At 42.6% G+C, this 25,819-nt stretch overlaps 1 protein-coding gene across 1 annotated transcript in view; it reads left to right on the top strand.

Annotated features, from left to right (window-relative positions):
- Window positions 1-25,819, top strand: part of LOC126284044 (cytochrome P450 6k1-like) — a 77,630-nt gene that overhangs the window by 19,098 nt on the left and 32,713 nt on the right. The window contains exon 3 of the mRNA XM_049982621.1: window positions 14,225-14,349. Coding sequence (XP_049838578.1) covers window positions 14,225-14,349 — 125 coding nt within the window. The remainder of the gene's footprint in view (window positions 1-14,224; window positions 14,350-25,819) is intronic.

The following is a 25,819-nucleotide window of genomic DNA, read 5'->3' as shown; positions in this document are numbered from 1 at the left end:
CCGCCGCATTCTCCAAACATTGCTCTCTCTGACTATCACTTGTTTAGATCTATGGCGCATGGTCTGGTTGACCAACACTTCTGTTCTCATGAAGAAGTCATAAATTGGATCGATTCGTGCATTGTGTCAAAAGATGAACAATTTTTTCGACGCGGGATTCGTACATTGCCCGAAAGATGGGAGAAAGTAGTGGCCAGTGACGGAAAATATACTTTGAATGATGCATATGTAACGAATTTGTTTCATTAAAACCTCAAATGTTGGGAAAAAAACGGCGGAAGCAATGTTGTACACCTTGTGATTAACATTAAAATTGTCCATAAAAATATGAACATCAGGTCATACTCTGCGTAACCAGTCATGTTAAAAATCCAGCAAATGTATCAAGTAGTACGTGAGATCCCTTGCAGGTAGGCATGAAAATGTTCTTTGAGTCAAGTAGTACAAGTAAACGGTGCCTAACCGAAAAAACATGAATGTATGAATAAAAAACCTACGCACCGACTGCGAACGATCAGATGTGTAGCATAAGAAAGTAAAAAGAAGGGTTTACCGTATAAGTGCGCCCAGCCCGCAGCATGCCGTGAACGCCAAGCAAAACCTGTCAACAGATTGCACCGCGATCTGCAACAAAGGGTCTCAGTACGCATACACGCCAGAACTGATACCGAGGGCAGCAGGACAATTGAAGAAATCATAACTAATAACATGGCCATACCCTCACGTTTACTCTCGAATGCTATCCACTAATAATAGCAGTACAACAATATTACTATATGATCTGGCAGTCAAAGCGTTTATGCCTTCATGTTACTTTCTTAGGGCAATGTCACATGTCTCGTCGTTCGCAGTTAGTTCGCAGGTTATGTTAGGCTGGCAATGGCTGTTTATTTGTTGAGGCATTCACGGTTTTTGGCTTAGGTTCCGTTTTACTGGTACTAGTTGACTCAAAGCATATTTCCAAGCCCCACCGGCACGGTATCTCCCATGCTACTTCAGAAATTTACTGGATTTCTGGATTTTGTATTTGAGTTGTATGACTTTCTCGTACACAATCGAAGTATGACCTGATATTCACATTTGTACGGACTCTTCTGATAGTTCCTCTTGTTTTTAATAGTGCCTGAAGGTAGGATTTACACCCTGAAACCGGAATTGTGTCTACGACTTGATCCGAATAAAGGAATCTCAAACTACAGCTGGAGCGGATTTATTCATTACGAAAAATTTTAGCGAGAGTTTTGGATGTCCCTCTAAGTGTATACTTACATATCTGTCTTTTTAAATCTTCATCTACAACAAAATTAGATAAAAAAAATTCATACATATCATGTTCTCAGACGTGCGTATATGGTGTAGAAGGAGTTGTCAAGCGTAAACAATTTCAATTTTTGCAAAAAATTTCATTATCCTCCAGCACCTTTAATTCACAAGGGAAGAGTCAAATACTTTTGTAGCTGTGCACTTTGCTGCTTCCCGTGCAAGAGTAAAGTTAGACTGTGAATAATGGAGGCTATTTTTGTTCTTACTGTCATATTCACGAATGCTAATATTATTTTCAAATAAAGGACGATAACCTTAATTTTCGCTCAATGCTTGGCAGAACCTGACAACAATTTTGAATTTTATTTGGCTACGTGCCGGCTTTCTGCTTATTATGCCATCAGCAGTTGATCACCACGGACAGCAATGCATGCTCTGCAACGTACTTCCAAGCAGGTTGTAAGGCTGGTAAGCAGTTCTTCTTCAAAATGGTTCAAATGGCTCTGAGCACTATGGGACTTAACATCTGAGCTCATCAGTCTCCTGGCACATAGAACTACTTAAGCCTAACTAACCTAAGAACATCACAAACATCGATGCCCGAGACAGGGTTCGAACCTCCGACCGTAGCGGTCACGCGGTTCCGGACTGAAGCGCCTAGAACCGCTCGGCCACACTGGCCAGTGCAGTTCTTGCGGTAGGCCGTTCCATTCCTCCACCAATGCGATTGACAACTGCTGGATGGTCCTTGGTGTATGTGGACGTGCTTCAGCAGGTTTCCCCAACGCATCTCACACGTGGTCTGTGGTATTTAAGTGAGGGTAGGGGAGTGGGGAGGGGGGACGATGATGCGAGCTCCTTCGCCGAATATCCTCTCGTCCCAAGAGCTCCTTCACACGTACTCTTCGATGCAGTCGCCTATTGCCACCTATAAAAATGATGTCAGGGCCGAGTGTATCCCTGATAAGATGCACATGGAGTACTAATACGATGTCACAAAACTACTGGTCGGCGAGTGCACCGTGTTCAAAGATTTGCAGCATTCTCCCGCCCCCCCCCCCCCAACCTCAACACCTGTACCACCAAAATGATCATGTACTGGAGTCTGCTCTTATCCGAGAAAGTCCACAGCTCGTGGTCTAGTGGCTAGCGTTACTGCCTCTGGATCACGGGGTCCCGGGTTCGATTCCTGGCCAGGTTGGGGATTTTCTCTGCCCAGGAACTGGGTGTTTGTGTTGTCATCATCATCATCAACAACACCATTCGTGAGAGTGGGTAGACTGGACTGCTAAAAAATTTGTACTGTGGAAAAATTGGGAATTTGTACGGGCGACGGTGACCGCGCATTTGAGCGCCCCGCAAACCAAACATCATCATCATCATTATCCGAGAAGAGCCCGCGACCCCAATCCTCACTGGTTCAGTCCCTGTGTTCGTGGCATCATCACAAACGGTGCCGCCAATGAGCGGGTATCAACGTAACGCAACGTAGTGGTTGTCGGGAAAAGAGATTCCACCCCATCACCCCCCTCCTCCGCCCTCCTTCCCCCCCCCCCCCCCTCCCGTGCCCCCTGTAGTCGCCGTTCCCTGTGCAGCGCGAATTTTCAGCCTTGCAGTCCTGTTAAATGTGGGTGCAATTGCAGCTCTTGTTGACATGGGTCCCTTCTTGCCTGCTGCACACTGTAGCGGTCATCTGCTGCCGTAATTGACCGTGGTCGACCACATCATTTCAATCCTGGCAGCAGTGCCTTTGGGTCGGATACACGTGAAACAATGCTGTGAGCAATACCAAACTCCTTGGCTAACCTCTTCACAATTCGTCCCCCATCCAGTTTCCCGATGATTCCTGCCCGTACGAAGCAATCCAAATATTGTTGCCGTGCCATGTTGTAGCAAAGAACATCACCATAGTGCACGGTACTTACTCGCTAACTGACAGACACACTGTCGCTTCCCGTTCTTTGAATTTCCTCGTATTGTAGGACCATTTGGCGCTATAGTCAAGCTGACCTCACAGCATATGGAGTCCAAATTTCTGTGCAAGACAGGAAGATCTTCGGGATCAATCTCCCTTGCCTTCACTCATTTCGACCGAGTGGTTTGTTTGTTATTTTACTTTGTCTACACTGAAGAGCAAAGGAAACTGGTACACCTGCCTAATATCGTGTACAGCTTTCGCGAGCAGGCAGAAATGTCGCAACACTACGTGGCATGGACTCATGTCTGAAGTAGTGCTGGAGGAAAGTGACACCATGAATCCTGAAGGGCTGTCCATAATTCCGTATGAGTACGAAGTGGTGGAGATCTCTTCTGAACAGCAAGTTGCAAGGCAGCCCAGATATGCGCAATAATGTTCATGTGTGAGGAGTTCGGTGGGCAGCGGAAGTCTTTAAAGTCAGACGAGTGTTTCTGGAGCCACTCTGTAGAATTCTGGACGTGTATGGCGTTGCATTGTCGTGCTGGAATTGTCCAAGTCCGCCAGAATGCGCAGTGAACATGAATGGGTGCAGTTGATCAGACTTGATGCTTGCGTACGTGTCATTTGTCAGAGTCGTATCTAGACGTATCAGGGGTCCCATATCACTCCAACTGCACACGTCCCACATCATTACAGAGTCTCTACCAGCTTGAACGGTCCCCCGCTGACGTGCAGGGTACTTGGATCCAATTTGAAACGAGACTCGTCCGACCAGGTAACATGTTTCCAGTCATAAATAGTCCATGTTGCTGTTGATGGGCCCAGGCCAGGCATAAAGCTTTGTGTCGTGCAGTCATCAAAGGTACACGAGTGCGCCTTCGGCTCCGAAAGCCCCTATCGACGACGTTTCTTTGAATGGTTAGCGTGGTGACACTTGTTGATAGCCCAGCATTGAAATATGCAGCAATTTGCGTAAGGACTGCACTTCTGTCACGTTGAACGATTCTCTCCAGTCGTCGTTGGTCCCGTTCTTGCAGGATCTTCTTCCGGCCGCATCGATGTCGGAGATTTGATGATTTATCGGATTCCTGATATTCACGGCACACTCGTGAAATGACGGTACGGGAAAATCCCTACTTCACCGTTACCTCGGAGATGCTGTGTCCCATCGCTCGTGCGCCGACTATAACAACACGTTCAAATTCACTTAGATCTTGTTAACTTGTCATTGTAGCAGCAGGAACCGATCCAACTATTGCGCCAGGCGCTCGTTATCTTATTCAGGCGTGCCGACTGCAGTGCTGTTTTCTGCCTGTTTACATGTCTCTGTATTTGAATGTGCATTCCTATACCAGTTTCTTTGGCTCTTCAGTGTATCTCATTCTTCAGTGTTAGCAGAGCAGTGTATTATTAATATTCTTTACAAAATTCTTCATAACAAACTTCATAAGACAGTAAATGTGTTGTTGGTTTTTATTAGTACACTAATTTTTTAAACAATTACTTCTGGTATTTTAGTCAACAAATCAGTAACTACACGTAGAGCAAATGTTTCTGAACCAAACATTTGAGACGATCTATAATAGTGTATGATTTTCAATTGAATCTTTGATCAGTCTGCGCACACAGCAATTTTGAACTATCAATTTTACATACTGGTATTTCCTTTCCTCTGTACAGTATTGTTATTGATGAAGGTATGAATCACACAGAAATGTACTACATCTACATCTACATACATACTCCGCAATCCACCATACGGTGCGTGGCGGTGGGTACCTCGTACCACAACTAGCATCTTCTCTTTCTGTTCCACTCCCAAACAGAACGAGGGAAAAATGACTGCCTATATGCCTCTGTACGAGCCCTAACCTCTCTTATCTTATCTTTGTGGTCTTTCCGCGAAATATAAGTTGGCGGCAGTACAATTTTATTGCAGTCAGCCTCAAATGCTGGTTCTCTAAATTTCCTCAGTAGCGATTCACAAAAGGAACGCCTCTTTTCCTCCAGAGACTCCCACCCGAGTTCCTGAAGCATTTCTGTAACACTCGCGTGATGATCAAACCTACCAGTAACAAATCCCGCGTCTGAATTGCTTCTATGTTCTCCCTCAATCCGACCTGATAGGGATCCCAAACGCTCTATCAGTACTGAAAAATAGGTCGTATTAGAGTTTTATAAGCGGTCTCCTTTGCAGATGAACCACATCTTCCCAAAATTCTACCAATGAACCGAAGACGACTATCCGCCTTCCCACAACTGCCATTACATGCTTGTCCCACTTCATGTCGCTCTGCTATGTTACACCCAAATATTTAATCGACGTTACTCTGTCAAGCACTACACTACTAATGGAGTATTCAAACATTACGGGATTCTTTTTTTTATTCATGTGCATTAATTTACATTTATCTATATTTAGAGTTAGCTGCCATTCTTTACACCAATCACAAATCCTGACCAAGTCATCTTGTATCCTCCTACAGTCACTCGACGACGACACATTCCCGTGCACCACGGCATCATCAGCAAACAGCCGCACATTGCTATCAACCCTATCCAAAAGATCATTTATGTAGATAGGAAACAACAGCGGACCTACCACACTTGCCTGGGGCACTCCAGATGATACCTTTATAAGTTATCTGACAGACCATTCCCGGGGTAAGGCCCCGAGTTCGAGTCTCGGTCCGGCACACAGTTTTAATCTGCCAGGAAGTTTGACATACCATTAAATGAGAAGCAATCAATAATACTTTTAAGTACTTCATGTATTGTTCGTTCTGCTGTTACAGTTCTGTTGAGTTTCAGTATTATGTTTGAAACATCATCAAAGAACGCTAACTACTTCTGCTTTATGAATGTGAGTGGTAGGACATTTATGTATAGCAAGAACGGAAGTGGTGCCTGAACTGAACCCTGTTGAACCTCAGTAGTAATTTTTTCTCATTAAGAAGAAGATTCATATTGAGAGCCGTTGTGTCCTATCAGTTAACTCCGAAGTGAACCACTTTCTCATTATGCCTCAAACGCCATAAACTACAAGCTTCTCCATAATACTGAACTTGTGATTTGCACATTCAGACGCCTTAAACACATCACAAAACATCTCCGTGGGTGGGATCTTGTTACACTACTTAAAAATAAAAGTGAGGCTTTTGAATCGATTCAAAGTGTGTCCTGGAACAAGAGTCAGGCACAGTCGTTTGATCAGGATCCATCACAACAATAAAATCTAGCCTCTAGGAGGTGTTAGTTCGTTAATGTATACGCAGTACCATTTGCAGAGCTAGGAAAGTAGGAAAGAGGTATTCGCCGATGGAATCCGTGAGTGGGATCATGAGTAATAAGTGAGTAGCGCACAAGGTGGGGGCATCTTCCCCGATCGGCAATAGAGTTTGTTCTAGTCTCGGTCCAGCAAACAGTTTTAATGATTCACAACAGAATATGATGCGCAGCAGAAAGAAGACCCATTTCAAAATAATTCTGTACAATGTGGCTCGGTGGCTTACTGGGGAAGCGTCACACTGCAGAACAAATGTCCGGGATTCGATCCTCAGCTGGTCTGGCAATTTCCTCTGCAACTTACCGCTTCAGTCACCTCTGGAATATATTTGTGTTTAATGTCAGTAATGATATGCCTGTCTACCTGCTTAAAAATTCTGGAATACTGTTTACCATCTGCATGAACGACTTCTTGAAGTCATTGTCAATAACAGTCTCTCAAAATGATACCCTTCTGCTTGTTACACTAAAATAATTCGATATTAAATTAATTGTTCCGTTTTTAGCTTCATGCTAGGTCTTGTCTATGACAGGTGACGTTGCACACATATGCACACATCAACACTTACACCAAAACTGGTACAGATATGAATCACCATGACATTTTTATGTAAGTGCTTAGATGGATGAACTGTTTCTCTGGTTCTGATCAAACTGCTGGTTGTCAATACATACACAAAATATTAACTGGAATAAGGCTTGCAACATGAACTGTCTATCGATTAAAAAGTTTTGTCTAAATGTACGAACACTTTCTTGAATAAATCTGCGGGTATATAGTTTATTATGAATTATTCGAATTGCTGAGTCACTTTCGTGTAACATTAAAATCGAAAGTGAATGTTAACATGAAAAGTCTATTAAGAAATTCCTATAGAAGAGTACGGTATTGTATCAGTCAACATTTGTTTTCGTTAAATACACGAGGCGTCCCAGCAGGAATCGTCAATATTTAGAAATGCGACATGAACGATCATTCAAAGCAAAGAAGTATAGTAAAATACATACCTTAAAAGTTATGAGCAATCCTTGCTCTTCTATGCTGTGAAACAGATCTCTTCTATTGCAAGCACTTTGCTTTCCTTATTTTGGGAGAAGGTAATATGGACCTAAACAAGAAAAAATTATCTAGTAAACACGGGCTCTAAAATGCGTAACTTAATAGCTATGAGCACGTCTCCAGCATGAGAGATGTGTTTTACGGTAGCAAAGATGAACAACTGCTCATAGCTCTTACGGTATGCACTTTACAGCCCATATTTTCTGGACATATGTTTTCTCATTTGGTTAACATTACGTCTCTCTAAATATGGAGGGTAAAGGGCTTACAGTAGAAGAGATTTGTTTCACAGTATCGAAGTTGAAGAACTGCTCATGGCTCAATGTATGCATTTTGGAGCCCACACATAATAGACATTTTTGCCTTCAAAGTTCAGTCCACATTTAGTGGACATCTGTTTCTCATTTTCTTCGATATTACACCTCTCAAAATATGAGGAGCAGTGGGCTTGTAGTAGCAGGGAATTGGTTCATAGTATCGAAGTTCAGAAATTACTCATAGCTCTTAACATCAATTTCAGACGAGCGTAATAACAAATTATGTCAGCTTTTGATGTTAGTCGCTCATGTATTCATTACTAACGAGGTCTTCCTCTACAGTATTTTACTTAAAAGTAATTTGACTTTGCTGCCTATTTTAACCAAGTCACAACAAAATTTAACTGCATGAGAAATCTAGGGTTCATTGAAAATAAAATATATTTACACAAATTATTGTGCTTTTGGATAACTGTCTACAGTCTTCTGTGTCTTTTACTTTTGTCTAACTTTAGTTAATTTTCACAGTGAATGCCTGTTGCGACATAAATAGGTATTTACTGAGATGTAGCGAACAATGTCCGTCGTCCAAAGATATATCGTTTGCTTACTTACCTGAGGTGTTCCGCGGTAGCTGACAATTGCTGGAGCTATAGCACGTCATATGTTATCAATGAAGCATGGAGACATAAGATGCCAGCTATCTATCTTGTAAATTAATGAATTTAGAAAATTGTATACAGTCCCATTGGTCTCTGGAGCAACATGTTGCAAATTATATGGGATTGGGGTACCATCATGTTGCTGAACTTTTAACAACTTTTCAGAAATTATATGGGATTGGGGTACGCTGGAACTGAGATATGAACAGTTTTATATAGTATAATGGACGCCCACGTAACGACGTATTTAAATAAGTCTCCAATCATTAATATTTCAATTTCGAATAAGATGTGTGCTTTGGTTCTCACAATACCTTATTTAACAATGCAGTCCAAATTCTCTAAATGCTAAAAATCAGTAACAGTAGCTTTTAATAATGCAATCTGTACTACTACTGTAATTTATAGTCTTCTCTCAATCAAAATAAAGCTGATAATTGTTCGCTACACAGCCTTAGCGAATTCACCGTGTGCTCATACTTGGGTTTTGGAGTGATGACCGGCTATCTGTTCTTCTAGGTAGATCCACCACCAAATTTTAGTCTTGAATCTTCTTTCTAGCCATCTTCCTTCTTGTAGTTCGCCTCTTGCGTCTTTCTCTTCTTCATTTACAACCTCAAAATCTGCGTCTCTTCTTAAAATTTAGTATTTTGTGACAATGATAGCTTGTTGGAAACTTCTGCGTTCTGCTTGTCTCTGCGTACTCAAACTACTTCATACTGCCCACTACTATAACTCTGTCATGTATATGAAAGCCTTCGACCTTCACCACAAAGAAATTATCTCCATTTCCGCAAAATTATCACTATTTTCAGTAATTAAATGACATATCTCATCCATCTGCCATCACAGAACTGCGTCCCAGAGTAGACTGACTCCATTCCCTTGTCACTTTCTCCTTAATAAAATTTTGCATGCATAAAACTTTTCTCACTGCACCGAAGTATTTTCTTACCCACGTGAATTACATACAGTCAGAGCTACATAACACCTTACAAGACACTTATAGAAAGCATGAAATTTCGTTTACACCTGGATACAAAAAAAAAATTCAAGTTCGTACTACACAAGTAAAATGTCAGTATGCGCCACACTATCCCACGCTGCAGCTGCTAATTCAAGTACACAAGAAAGTGAAATAGGAGAAAATGGCCGCTACAACTTTTTACCCCAAGAGTCGTTTCTTTGTGCCGTTCTGACTGCAAGAGACCCATTAGACGCCAAAGGTAAGGTCCTAGACCTCGGTCTACATAGTCTGCTGAGGCCATCATTGGTGATGCAGTCGCGCCGTGCAGTGCTCATGATTTTCACAAAGCAATACTAAAAGAGTACTGTGTAGTGATGCACACTCAGTGAATGCAATGCTCCTTGCTTTGACAAAATAATACCTGAAGTATTGGTATAAGACGAGGGACTGCCATGTTCATTGCTTTGACAAAATAATAAGTTATCTTTGTAGTGGGCCACTGCGCTCAAGGACATGGCTGACACAGTGCAGTGAACCAAATGAGAATACCATCACTTATATTCAGTTTTAAAGGGCCGCCTAACCAGGACATGTTGTAGGACAAGTTGGAGGATCTTGAAATCTAAGACAAGACTAAAATTAATAGTTATTTATTGCTAAGATGATTGGCATGAATCACAATGAAATTAACAGAGATAAAATTTATGTGTAGTTCAGATTAGATTACAAAATGATGCTAACCAAGGGAAAAATACCAAAAACTGTGGAAGACTGTATGCAGCTAGTGCGCAATATGTGCTCATTTGGGCGGCTCACGTAATCGAGGACAACGCTACAACAACAAGCCACACGTATAATCAAAATAGCAACACAGGTTGGGTGACAAAGCAAGCATGTAATGAGTTGCGCAGAATATGGATCAGACTGTGAACTGTAATTGTGTCACTTACATTCGTTTATACAGGTTTTCTGCGCCGACTAGCAATGAAAGGCAGCTGGAGTTAACGGTCTCCCCTCGACAGCCCTGAGCACAGCGCCCTCTCTACAAAAGCCGAGAGCAGAGTTTTGAGAATCCAAGTTTATGGGCCTCAGCTCTCTGAAAATTCTGCATGGAGAGGATGCTGTCGTCAATGTGACGGGCGAGAATTGTTCCTACATCCATGATAAAGCAGGAGAAAGCATACGAAGTCTGCACTCGCCTCGGGTTTTGTTCTTACGACATGAAATCTCTGGATCCATTGCAACACTAGACTTGCGATGTATTATCTACCTTCACTGCCTCTCAGGGACGTATTCAGCTAGTGGAATAAAACCCACTGTTCAATGCGTCACTTTCGAGAGTAAAATACATTCCATTCCCTCTTATACTTTAACTAAAGAAACTATCTATTACCATGTGTAACAGAATACAATAGTTATCTCAGTCACATGACCGGTACATCAACAGATTACTTTTGAAGTCAACTTGAAAAGTAGTCAGTGGTATCGAAGCTCTTGTCTCCTGTCTATTACTGGGACAAAAACAGACACCTGTGGCGGTGGTACCTGAGTTTTACTCTTGAACAAAGATGCCGCGAGTCCGTATAAACCGTTCTCCAGCTAGTGGAAACTTCTGGAGTCGCCCCTTTACAGGCGGAGTTGGCCTCCACTTCCAAGTCATAGCTGCAGACGTCCACTTGTGACGTTTGTGAGCTGTAAACACGACAGTGATAGCGCTTTCGCTGTGGCCTATTTTTACTGCCCAGGATGTAACGCATGTGTAGCACCGTCACGATTCTCTTCAGGAACACACAAAAGACCTTGTTCTTAGTTACAAGTGCAAAGTTGTACTCCTATATCCGTGAAAAGCTAAACAGGCACCATTGAGGATCTTCTCAAACATGCGGTTTGGACTTCATCCATCAGCTCATCCAGAAAGATCTAATTGTTTGACAGATTATAATAATTTACCCAGAGCAAACACATGGACACACGTTTCTCATTCAGAACCGCCACCAAAGAACTAATAGATGTCTGCGGTTATTCTTCTTTTTCTACGATTGATAAATTCTTTTGTAGTCAAACTATCCTCAGTAAATCGTTACAGTTGCATATGAGATACTGTAATCGCAGAACATTTTAGAACGCAACAGAGAGCCACAGGAACATTATTCTTACTCCGTAATACGCTTATATTGCCAAAACTTGTTCTTTTAAAAAAGAATAAAAATGAATCTTTAGATGAAAAACACTCATGCAGCTGCGTCGGTAAAAAAAAATTCAACGTTAACAGTTTCAAAAAGCTAAGCTCCACTAAAAAATTTTTGTACAGTACGTCTTAGATTAAAGATCATTGAGTTTGTATATAACTTTTAAGCCGGCCATTGTGGCCAAGCGGTTCTAGGCGCTTCAGTCCGGAACCGCGGGAGTGCTACGGTCGCAGGTTCAATCCTGCCTTGGGCATGGATGTGTGTGATGTCTTTAGGTTAGTTAGGTTTAAGCATTCTAAGTTCTAGGGACTGGTGACCTCCGATGTTAAGTCCCATAGTGCTCAGAGCCACTTGAACCCATTACCTTTAAGACTATTTATCTATGTTACACTCAAATCAATTTTACTTCCTCTTCCTTACAAAAAGAAAGGCCTAACACTCATAAATTGCACAAGCATCTGTACCAACACAAGTATATGACGACTCGATAGAAACTGAATTACAAGGACAAATAGTAAGTTTGCGTATACAATAGTGTCTCTGTATCTAGTTTGCAGAAAATGCAACGTTATCTGTCTCTGGCGACTACTTTTTGGTGCACAACAGAGCAACCTCTTACATGTGGTCCAACCCAAATTCTTGCTTTTAGCAACTCAGTGCTCTTAGCGATTGTGCTACCCGGACACAACTCAATACCCGTCCTCATAGACCACGATACTAGCTGAATAAAACAGTAAACACCAGCTACGGTGTCATGCCTGGACATTTCAGTAGGTAAAACAATTTCACATGGAAGATAGCGTTGTAGCTTCGCTCCGACACTCCTTTAATCCTTCCGAAAGTTTTTGATCCATACAACCTGTCTTTCATTTGAAGAAACTTCTGTGGTTTTTGCTTTGTAGGCTGACCTCGGGTACATACTTACGTAGATGTGGATGGAGTGTTTTGGATTGGTGGCAGCCAATCATGCACACTTGTTTATGTATTGTAAATATGTGAGAGACTTGGAATTATAATCTGAGCGATCAAAATATATGCCTAGAAGAATAATGGTGTATTTTGGAACTACATTAGGAGTTTTATGTCTGGAGCTTCTTTGACTTTAGCCCGTTGCATTTCTTCAGGGGAGACGCAAACGACTATACTCACTTACTTTTCTGTATTACATTTACTTTGGATAAATCAGCGGCCGCATCCTTCTAAAGTACAACAAATCTCAGTAATGTCCTTATTGTCAAGCAAGCACATCTTCCTGATTGATTTATTCTTTAGAGGCGTACGGTTTACTGACCATATAGACATCTCCCGTTTGCGTATTTATCTGATGTGCGTAGTGAACCGAGCAACCTATTCCAAAAGTGCCAATAGTAATTTATGGACCATCATCAAGTGGAAATAAAAGAACCAGCATGGGCCTGAATTTTGATATGAAAGACACAATAAACATTACAAATTCTTCTAGTTATACGATTAAATTTTAAGTAAAACATTATGAATGTCATCTGGTATTGAAAAACACAGATTATCAATTAAACGAAGACGACAGCTAATAGCAACTCAATTTTAAAGCTGTATTGTAAGATAGTTACGATGTTTTTTCGAGTTGTTTATTCGCCTATGGAGAGCATTTTGGGCTTAAATCGGAGTAAAAAACTGAAATTAATGCTTGTATGCAACGTATTAGCAAACGTCATCTGTCTGGATTGTTAAGGAGAATGTTCGTCTATTGTAGGGATACTAACTACTGCTTCCCAATATATTTATTCTTTAATGAAATTTGTCATTAAAAATATATCACTTTTTCAAACCAACAGCTCAGTTCATGAAATCAATACAAGAAATAAGAATAATCTTCACAAGGATTTAAAGTCACTTAGCCCTGTACAAAAAGGTGTGCATTATTCAGGAACACACATTTTCAATTACTTGCCAGCATCCATAAAAAGCTTAACAACCGATTAAATTCAGTTTAAGAGAAGCCTGAAGAATTTATTCGTGGGCAACTTCTTCTTCTCCATTGATGAATTTCTCAGTAGAACCCTTCTGCAAAATTTCAGTGCAGTAATGTGTTCATTGTAAATAATTGTGTATGTGTGTGTGTGTGTGTGTGTGTGTGTGTGTGTGTGTGTGTGTGTGTTTGTGTTTGTGTAAGTACAATCTAACTTCTGCATCATTTCAGTGCAGTAATGTGTTCATTGTAAATAAGTATTATAGTAGTTGTATTTCACGTTTATTACCTTATAAATAAATAAAAACTTTTTTATTTTAAATTCAGTGCCTTAGTATTTCTAAAATGATTCTTTCATATAGTGTTAATTAAAAAATGACGATCATTCTACTTGGGACCTGTGGAATGGTACATTAGCTTATTTGTTTGAGTTGTAAATATTGTCATGTATTGTTGTTTTTCTGACATGTTCTACATCCTGGAGGGCCTCCTCACTACTGATCAATTGGAATGAAAGTAAATCTAATCTAATCTAATCTGTATAATTCTTCCTTTGTCTGTTGTCATCATACGACCAAAAATTTCTAGAAATATTGTTGTCAGTCTAATGAACAGATGCTGAGGAAGTGCTTTATTTTACGAAGCTCGTAATTAACAACCACATTTATTTCGCAGATGGGAAACGCTGAGGACGAAGCTGGCGCCAGCATTCACTCCAGGCAAGATAAAGGCGATGTTCCCACTGATGGAGGGCGTTGGACAGGACTTGGTGCAGCACCTCGCTGGCGAAGTTGAGAAAGGTACCAGTGCTTGTTTTTCTAGCAGCAAGATGTGAAGCAAAATTAAGATGAAACGATAGACACTTGAAATCTTTGAGAGTTACTATGGTACTACGGGCTACCTCACTGTATGTTTAATTACGGGGTGACAGAGATCCATCCTGAAACTATTTATGGCATGATACGGTGTTTATGAAGAACGGGTGTTATTTCTCATTATTTAAAAGCGAAACAGCCAGTGAATACTCAAATGACAGTATGCCACTCTCGGACTGAGGTGAAGTATCCAGATGTCTGGTATGGTCTCTGATTTCCGCATCCTTTACACGTGTGAAAATATTAGCTTTCGATGGCCAAAATTAAAAGTTTACCTGCACTTACATTCTAAAGATAATAAATATAGCGAAGAGTTAAAAATAGTTTTTCATAGTCACACAGTATTATCACATACACTGGAGAGCCAAAGAAACTGGTACTCCTGCATAATGTCATGTAGGGGCTCAGCGAGCACGCAGAAGTGCCTCAACACGACGTAGTATGGACTCGACAAATGTCTGAAGTAGTGCTGGAGGGAACTGACACCATGAATTTTGCAGGGCTGTACATAAATCGGTAAAAGTACGAGGGGGTGAAGATCTCTTCTGAACAGCACATTGCAAGGCATCCCAATAACTCAATAATATTCATGTCTGCTTAGTTTGGTGGCTAGCGGAAGTGTTAAAAGTCAGAAAAGTGCTCCTGGAGCCACTTGTAGAACAATTCTGGACGTGTGGAGCGTCGAATTGTGCTGCTCAATTTGCCCAAGTCCGTCGGAATGCACAATAAACATGAATGAATGCTGGTGTCAGAGTCGTATCTAGACGTGTCGGAGGTCCCATATCACTACAAATGCACACGCCCCACACCATTACAGAGCCTCCATCAGCCTGAACAGTTCCCTGCTGACATGCTGGGTCCATGGATTCATGAGGTCGTCTCCATGCCCGTACACGACCATCCTCTCGATACAATTTGAAACGAGACTCGACCGACCAGGCAACATGTATCAGGTCTTCTACACTCCATTGTCGGTGTTGATTACTCCAGGCGAGGCGTAAAGCTTTGTGTCGTGCAGTCATCAAGCGAACACGAAAGGGGCCTTCGTCTCCGAAAGCCCATATAGATGATTTTTCGTTGAATGATTCGCACGTTGACACTTATTGATGGCCCCGCATTGAAATTTGCAGCAATTTGAGTTACGATTGCACTTCTGTCACGTTGAACGATTCTCTCCAGTCGTCGTTGGTCCCGTTCTTGCAGGATCTTCTTCCGACAGCAGCGATGATGGAGGTTTGATGATTTATCCGATTCTTGATGTTCACGACACACTCGCTACCTCGGAGATGCTGTGTCCCATCGCTGGTGGGCCGACTATAACACCACGTTCAGATACACTTAAAATTTGTTAACCTGCCATTATAGCAGCAGTAACCAGTGTAACAACTGCGCCAGACACTTGTTGTCTTATATAGGTGGAGCCGATCGCAGTGTCGGGTTCTGCATGTTTAAATATCTTTGTATATGAATACGCATGCCTATACCAGTTTCTTTGGCGCTTCAGTGTAAGAACAAATTATAAACGATATATATTCTTGTGATCCCTTGAACCATTTATTGTTTCCACATATAAGAATAAGAAAATATATTGTCCAAAATGTTCCTCTTATTAAATCTCATGCCTCTATGACGTAAGCAAAATGACGTAACCAAAACGAAATAACAGAATTTGACAGATAGTTAAACTGAACCGTTGTGACGTGGTAAATGTCACATTTATCGAATACAAAGCACAAGAACAGTATACACACAGCGCAAACCTATTGTGCAGAACCAGGTCCAGACGTAGTGGTCGGTAAACACAACACGAGGGTCCTGCCAGGTCAATAATCCGTAGGGAGTTCTTGGCATCAGCAAGAGTCGTCGTCCGTGAAGCGGCCAGAGTGTAGATACATAGCATCTAGCGACCAGAACAAACGAGTCTGCTTGAACGTATCTGTGCGGGCCTACGCATGCTGCCCTGTGGCGCTACCTGGAGCCAAGGGGTGAGTCCACTAGAACTGGGTTATTCACGAAGAAAGGAACCCAAAGAAATGGATCACTAGACTGAATGGAAGGCCTGAGGAAAGGCCATTCACTAATCCCTTCAGGTCGGCCTCGTTTCCATGTCCGTCTCGTTTGGTCGGTCTCGTTCTATCTCGGGTGGTCACACGTTCCTCGTTCCAGCTCCAGCATTTTTTTGTTCAGTTATATCTGGTCCACTCACATTAACGTGACCACCTGTCAAACACCTGAATAACTCCCATTTGTAACGTGGTCGTGCAGCAAGAGTATCATGAGGTTCTAGAAATACAGACAGGGATGTAGAGCGATGTCAACTTGAATGGCCCGACCAGCTGTGCTAAGTTTTACCGGTTCCATGATGCGAGCAGCCCCGATCGAATTGGTTCCACAGATTCTCCATTGGGTTTAAATCCTGGGAGTATGGTGGCCTTGGGAGAGCAGTAAACTCATCCTGACGCTCTTCGAAACACGTAGTTTACTGTGAGCTGTGTAACACGTTGCATTGTCGTGCTGGTGGATGCTGTCGTGCCAAGAAGAAACAAACTGCACATCGGGGGTTCCCAAGGATAGATGCATTCTTGTATCGATCCGTTGTGCCTTCCAGAATGACGAGTTCACCTAGGGGATAGCAGTAAGACATTTCACAGATCACAACGCTCCTTCCTATTATCAGGACCCTTCCGACGATTGTTGCAGGGCCGTTCACACCACAGGCCGTCTGCATGACAGCATAAAACGTCATGTATCTGAAAATGCCTCCTGTCACCACTCATTGGACGTCCAGTTGCGCTATTGGGGTGCAAATTCCAGACTTCGTCAACGATGAACAGCAGTCAACGTAGGTGCATGGACCAGGCGCCTGCTGCGGACGCCGATAAGCAGCCACGTTTGCTGAAGACTCGTTGAGGAGACATTATTGGTAGCCCCTTGGTTCATCTCAGCAATCAACTGCTCAACAGGTTCACGTCTATTAGCCCGCAAGTATTTCTGGAGCCATCGTTCATCCCTGTCATATATGGCCCACGATTTACCATAGTTGCCTCAGCACCTGTTTTGAATAGCGTAATTTTGTCATACATCCAAGGCACACTTTTACCGAGCGAGGTGCCGCAGTGGTTATCACGCTAGACTCTCATTCTGGAGGATGACAGATCAAACCCGCGTCAAACCATCTTGATTTAAGTTTGCTGTGATTTCCCTAGATAGCTTCAGGCACATGCCGCGATGATTCCTTTGAAAGGGCAGAGCCGATGTCCTTTCCCATCCTTCCTAACCCAAGCGTCTGCTCCATCTCTAATGACCTCGTCATCGACAAGACGTTAAATACTAATCTCCTCTTCCCTCCCGGTACACAGTAACCACGGCCCGCTAACTGTTTACAAACTAGTTCGTTTCGGATGCGCTTTCACCCTTGACCCGAAAGCCAACAATCATATCATTCTAGACGTCAGATAAATCGCTCCGTTTCCGCATTACCAAAACAACCGCACCGTATCTCGCGTCCTCCGACACTATTCATGCATCCTCCACTGCTAGCATTGCAACTTGTTGTCTGTGGGTGGTTATTGGTTCGTTAATGTCGAACTTAGACGGTGGTCACATTAATATGATTGGACCGTAAAGTTGCCCACGGTCATCACATTATCCCAATGTTGTTTAGTTTCAGACTTTTGTCGACATCTAGACTTATAATTCTTCGCGTATCCGTTCAGCATACACGAACGGTAATTTATAAGTCAGTTATAACTGTATATTAAAATTAAAACAAAAAGTCCCGATTCACTGGAAGTCACTTTAGGATATGATAGCCCAGAATTTCAACTGTAGCTTACATAAATAGTATTTAACAACAGGAGTGCTTAAGTTTGTGTATGCATATTCTACAACTTGTTAAAAATAAAATTTTAAAATTAAATTAAATGAATTATCAAAACAGTTACCGGTACCATTTTTAATTTCTGGTTTCTGGGGCACAGCTGATAATCCCTTGAACGGATTTAAAGGACAGTAGGACTACCGGAAGTCCATTTTAATCTCAGCTTCATCGTTAAGATCACCAACTCTTTTATATCAAAATTTGAAAACTTCTGTCCTCAATTGAGTTTGACATCTATATGAAATTCATCCAAAAATTCCGTTTTTAAAGTGACAATTTATTTATTTTACCTATATATACACTTATTTCTGCCTGTTTACGTAACTCTGTATTTGAATGCGCAAGCCTGTACCAGTTTCTTTGGCGTTTTGGTGTAGTTTTTCACGCATCTAAATGTCTATGATGGCATGTCTCCTGAACTATGAGTCGTATAATGATACAATTTCGCAGGTCCCTTCAGTAGTATATGTGGATAGTGTCTGCAAAATGTGTTCCGAAGAGAGTCAGTAGCAGAGAAGTAATAAGTTAAAACGTCATGTCTGCTGCTGAAGTTCTACTGTATGAACACCAAAAACGTAGTCAGCGGTAAACGTTTTTCCTGTAATAATTTTGTGGAGGGTTTCAGCGAGAAAAAGTTTCATAAGGGTTTGAAATTATGTGTAAAGTTTATTGGAAGTCGCTAAGTACTTCATTCTCAAATACTGGATGAATAAAGTCAATATATTTGCGCTCTGTCAGTTAGCTGCTTCAAGACAAACCATTCTAACAGTAGTACTTGTCTTATTGTGTTATACTTTTAATGTAAAATTATACAGCTTGTAACAGAATTTAAATTTTTAAATTCGGTCAATAATTAAGCGCGATACTGAAAATCAAATTTTTGTTGCTTCTAGAAGCGGTAGTTAGGCATCATGCGATGGGTGCTTCCAGGTTCATGGATAGTCGTTTAGCAATTTCTATGGCTTTTCTTCTAATACATGGCTTCATGTTTTATCAATAGGTCTTTCCTGTTCTGAATAATAACCGGGAACATTTTTTGAAAAACTTCTTATTGTGCTTTCTAAGCTAAACTGAAGATACTTCGTATGCTGAAAAATGCTTCAGAAGCACCATGCCAACTGAAGTACTATCATATTCATACCAGCGTGACGGATATTGATTGGTTTAATTCATGTGATGAATTTTGTAACCTCCACAGCAGCCGCCAAATGTGAGTGTTGCAACTGAAAATACTATCAAATCTGAAATTCGTTCTGTAATATTATGTTTATTGATAAAATCTTAAGCTGTTCACTCATAACCTAAACAACAATGACTTCACGGCATCAATTTAAATGCATTTAAAAGGTTTAAATTATTAATTATAAAATGCAGCGCTCTTATGTACTTTGTTTGCAAGTAGTATGCATACACTATGTGATCAAAAGTATCTTGACACCCCTAAAAACATACATTTTTCATATTAAGTGCATTGTGCTGCCACCTAATGCCAGGTACTCCGTATCAGCGACCTCTGTAGCCATTAGACATCGTGAGAGAGCAGGATGGGGATGGCTGGGTGTTGCGTGATGTCCTTAGGTTAGTTAGGTTTAAGTAGTTCTAAGTTCTAGGGGACTGATGACCAGAGACGTTAAGTCCCATAGTGCTCAGAGCCATTTTTTTTAGCAGGATGGGGCGTTCCGCGGAACTCACGGACTTCGAACGTGGTAAGGTGACTGGGTGTCACTTGTGTCATACATCTGTAAGCGAGATTTCCACACTGCTAAAAATCCCAAGGTCCACTGTTTCCGACGTGATAATGAAGTGGAAACGTGAAGGGACACGTACAGCACAAAAGCGTACAGCCCGACCTCGTCTATTGACTGACAGAGACCGTCGGCAGTTGAAGATGGTCGTTATGTGTAATAGGCAGACATCTATCAGAACATCACACAGGAATTCCAAACTGCATCAGGATCCACGGCAAGTACTATGACAGTTAGGCGGGAGGTGAGAAAACTTGAATTTCATGGTCGAGCGGTTGCTCATAAGCCACCCATCACGCCGGTAAATGCGAAATGATGCCTCGCTTGGTGTAAGGAGCGTAAACATCGGATGAGTGAACAGTGGGAGAACGTTGTGTGGAGTGAAGAATCACGATACACAGTGTGGAGATCCGATGGCAGGGTGTGGGTATGGCGAATGCCGGGTGAACGTCACCTGCCTGCGTGTGTAGTGCCAACAGTAAAATTCGGAATCGGTGGTGCTACAGTGTGGTCGTGTTTCTAATGGAAGTGGCTTGCGCCTCATGTAGTTTTGCGTGGAACTATCGCAGCACAGGCCTACTTTGATGTTTTGAACACCTTCTCGCTTCCCACTGTTGAAGTGCAATTCGGGGATGGCGATTGCATCATTCAACACGATCGAGCACCTGTTTATAATGCATGGCCTGTGGCGGAGTGGTTACACGACAATATCCCTGTAATGGACTGGCCTGCACAGAGTTCTGCCCTGAATCCTATAGAACACATTTGGGACGTTTTGGAACGCCGACTTCGTGCCAGGCCTCACCGACCGACTTCGATACCTCTCCTCAGTGCACTTCTCCGTGAAGAATGTGTTACCATTCCCCAAGAAACTTCTAGCACCTGTTTGAACGTTTACCTGCGAGAGTGGAAGATGTTATCACGGCTGAGGGTGGGCCAACACCATACTGAATTCCAGCATTACCGATGCAGGGCACCACGATCTTGTAAGTCATTTTCAGCCAGGTGTCCGGTACTTTAGATCACATAGTGTATAATAAAGCAGCCATCTTAAAGACTATACTTTGAGTCTACACCTTTCCTCCATTTGAATGTATTTTAAGAGAATATTTGATTTGTTAAATCGAGAATGATAACTCAGCTATGGATATCGATATCCCAAATTTTCCTTGTCTAACTACACTACATGATTAAAAAGGATTCGGGCATCAATTTGTGAAAATTAGTGTAGTGCGTTTCCACGTTAAGCCACGATGACGGCTTGAACTCTGCTGGGTACATTTTCAGTGGTGGAATTGCTGCTCATTGTTCCTCATGATCTGAAACCAGAGAAGATGGTTATGTTGGACGCTAGGGCCTGATGCGAAGTCGTCTCTCTGTCGCCTCATGGATGCTGCTTCATGACAGACTGTATTGTCATGCTGATACAGTCATCGTCTCCGAACTGTATCCCTTCTGTACGCAGTACATAATGCCGTAAAATGTGTTCGTACCCTTCGAGATTTAGGGTTTTCTCAACCGCAATGAGGGAACCACACCCTAACCACGAAAAACACCCTCCATGCCTTAATAGTACGTTGTTCGCATTTCACTGTTGGCACGGCATTTGATAGTTGGTAACGTTTTCCAGGCATTCACCTTCCACCTGATTGCCCCAGGGTATAGCGTGATTCATCATTCCAAATCACTCGTTTCCAGTCATCCATTGTTCAGTGCTGTCGCTCTTTGTACCACCTCAAATGTCAGTTAGCACTGGCTACAGAAATGTGTGGCTTATGAGGAGCTGCTCGGACATTGCACAACGTTCTTTTAAGTCCCTACGCGCAATCATAGTGCTAGCTGCTAGAGGGATTATTGGTAACACTTTGAAACTTTGTAGCCGCACTTCATCCATCTGCTGTAATCGATTTCTCTGACGTAAGACATTGATGATATCTACACATCAGATGGAGCAGCCACAAACATCTTCACTCTAATGGCGACTAAATTTCGCGTGTCATAATAATAATGTTGAATTTTTCACAATCACCCTTCATTTTTTGCTGCGTTACCGAAGACAAGATAGTTAACAACGTCTTTGGATGTGAGTAATTATTTCAACTTCTTATTTCCGACATTCTGATTGGAAATGAAATGTTAAATAGCTTTTATGTCACAATTTACATTTCGTAATATTTCATAATCGAACCTTTCGTCATCCAGAGATAAGGCTTGCAGCTTGACTATGATTATCATTGACTAATACATACGCTATTGTGGAAATCACTTTAGTTTCATAATTATTAAATGATCATTAATGATTGCGTTTTGTATATAGAGAAAAGGAGAGTTGATTGTACAATTACTCTCAGCAATTACGGCGACTAAAATGTTAGTGATATTTATAGTTCGTCACTCAAAAATATTAGAGCAAGGACTATCGTCCGTCACTACACTTCGATGCAGCCATTCGGTGTTCGTACGCTTTTACTTTCACAAAGCTAAGTGTCCAATTCCGTTCTTATACTCAATTTAACGTCGCTTCATATAATCCACAGATCCTAATATCGATTATTCGGCATGCAGTAGAGTTCAGTACTGAGCGCTACTTTCTCTCGCGTACACAATTACACTACTGGCCAATAAAATTGTTACACCACGAAGATGTCATACTACAGACACGAAATTTAACCGACAGGAAGAAGATGCTGTGATATGCAAATGATTAGCTTATCAGAGCATTCACACAAGATTGGCACCGGTGGCGACACCTGCAACGTGCTGACATGAGGAAAGTTTCCAACCGATTTCTCATACACAAATAGCAGTTGACCGGCGTTGCCTGGTGAAACGTTGTTGTGGTGCCTCGTGTAAGGAGGAGAAACGCGTACCATCACGTTTCCGACTTTGATAAAGGTCGGATTGTAGCCTATCGCGATTGCGGTTTATCGTATCGTGACATTGCTGCTCGCGTTGATCGAGGTCCAATGATTGTTAAGAGAATATGGAATCGGTGGGTCCAGGAGGGTAATGCGGAACGCCGTGCTGGATCCCAACGGCTTCGTATCACTAGCAGTCGAGATGACAGACATCTTATCCGCATCGCTGTAACGGATCGTGCAGACACTTCTCGATCCCTGAGTCTACAGATGGGGACGTTTGCAAGACAACAACCATCTGCACGAGCAGTTCGACGACGATTCCAGCAGCATGGACTATCATCTCGGAGACCATGGCTGCGGTTACCCTTGACGCTGCATCACAGACAGGAGCGTCTGCGATGATATACTCAACAACGAACCTGGGTTCACGAATGGAAAAACATCATTTTTTCAGATGAATCCAGGTTCTGTTTACAGCATCATGATGGTCTCATCCGTGTTTGGCGATATCGCGGTGAACGCACCTTGTAAGCGTGTATTCGTCATCGCCATACTTGCGTATCACCCGATGTGATGGTACGGGGTGCCATTGGTTACACGTCTCGGTCACCTCTTGTTCGCGGTGACGGCACTTTGAACAGTGGACGTTACATTTCATATGTGTTACGACGTGTGGCTCTACCCTTCATTCGATCCCTGCGAAACCCTACATTTCAGCAGCATAATGCACGACCGCATGTTGCAATTCCGGTACGGGCCTTTCTGGGAACAGAAAATATTCGACCGCTGCCCTGGCCAGCACATTCTCCAGATCTGTCACCAACTGAAAACGTCTGCTCAATGGTGGCTGAGCAACTGGGTCGTCACAATACGCCAGTCACTACTCCTGATGAACTGTGGTTTCGTGTTGAAGCTGCATGGGCAGCTGCACCTGTACACGCCATCCAAGCTCTGTTTGACACAACGCGCAGGCGTATCAAGGCCGTTATTACGGCCAGAGGTGGTTTTTCTGGGTACTGATTTCTCAGGATGTCTGGACCCAAATTGCGTGAAAATGTAATCACATGTCAGTTCTAGTACAATATATTTGTGAAATGAATACCCGTTTCTCCTTGGTGTAACAATTTTAATGGCCAGTAGTGTAGATATTCTTAGTTCGTGACCTTACGACTAAAATCTACCTAGTTCTCAGTATAACTTTCTACCTAAGTCTGTCCCGTATAAATTAACTATAGCCACTTTTCTTGCAGTTCAAGCATATCGCTCGGAAATGCCAGCTGTATCGCACACCGCAGCTACGTAGAGTTATTCAGAGCGCAGAAAACAAGACAAGGGAATTAGCAAACCACGCATGGCTTATGTAGTATAATTTAGAAATAAAAGTAGCCGCGTTGGACCGTCTTTGATTTCTCTGAGGCGCTACTTTGCTGCGGACGTTATTGTGATGAGAGATTATATATCGATAATTGTAATTAAAACTTTTTTGTGTTGTTAATTATTCCCGATATTGTCGTTCACCTCTCCCCTGTATGAGAAGAAGCCTGATAGTATTGTTCTCAATTAAAAAAGCGTTTATAACTCGCAAGAGGATCCTTCCGCTGGTTGCATGCGGTGTTTTACAGTCACTTTCTGCAGTGTTCGATGGACCCTGTCCGCCTAGTCTTGGTTGAGCTGTGGTTGTCCATTCGCGTCTCCATTTCACACTCAGACCACCAACAGTCGAACTGCACAGCTTTAGAAGAACTGAAGTGTCCCTGATGGATCTGTTACTCAGGTGACGTCCAATGATTAGTCTCCGTTCGAAGTTACTGAACACTTCTGACTGACCCATTCTGCTGTTGCTGCTTCTCTACTGAGAACACTGCACTATCCGCCTCGAGACATCTATTGTCCGCAGCTCGTGGACGTGCGGTAGCGTTCTCGCTTCCCACGCCCTGGTTCCCGGGTTCGATTCCCGGCGGGGTCAAGGATTTTCTCTGCCTCGTGATGACTGGGTGTTGTGTAATGTCCTTAGGTTAGTTAGGTTTAAGTAGTTCTAAGTTCTAGGGGACTGATGACCATAGATGTTAAGTCCCATAGTGCTCAGAGCCATTTGAACCATTTTTGAGACAATTATGCATTGCATAGGAGTGATTCCTTTGTGCGTACACTAATATCTCTTACTTTATTGTCAGGATCTGTGTAGACCCGCCAGGGTAGCCGAGAGCGCTAACGCGCTGCTTCCTGGACTCGGGTTGGCGCGCTGGCCCCGGATCGAATCCGCCGGCGGATTAACGACGAGGGCCGGTCTGACGGCCAGCCTGGATGTGGTTTTTAAGCGGTTTTCCACATCCCGCTAGGTGAATACCGAGCTGGTTCCCATGTTCCGCCTCAGTTACACGGCTCGCAGACATCTGAACATATTCGCACTATTCCATGGATTCCACGCGACACAGACAGTTAGGGTACAAAAATCCAGTCCTGGGGGGTATGGGGCTGCGGCAGGAAGGGCATCCGACCACGCCTTAACCATCGACATGCCAAATCCGATTAACAATGGCTGACCCTGCGTAGCTGTGGGACAATGCTCAAGCGATAGAATTGTCAGGATCTGTGTGCGAGGTATATGGTGGTGGTTGCTGAGCCGTCTCAAAGTCGTCCTCCAAAACCAGTGCTCTAAATTTCGCAACAGGATTTCGTGAGAGCTAAGTCGTCTTTTCTTTCACAACGACTTTCCAGTAAATATCTAGAGCATTTCTGTTTCACTTTCTTATAGGCTATACCTCCATGTCACGACCCTACCATTGCGTCTTCGAATTCGTTCGATGTCTTTTCGTCATGCCTGCTTGGTAATGTCTCCAAACGCTGGAATAATACTTTGCAATTGGTCAGACTGTCGCCTTTGTGTGAAATTTCCGTACAGATTTACC

This window comes from Schistocerca gregaria, chromosome 8 (genome assembly GCF_023897955.1).
Source record: "Schistocerca gregaria isolate iqSchGreg1 chromosome 8, iqSchGreg1.2, whole genome shotgun sequence".
Taxonomy (NCBI): Eukaryota; Metazoa; Arthropoda; class Insecta; order Orthoptera; family Acrididae; genus Schistocerca; species Schistocerca gregaria.
This window is presented reverse-complemented; position numbering and strand designations above follow the sequence as displayed.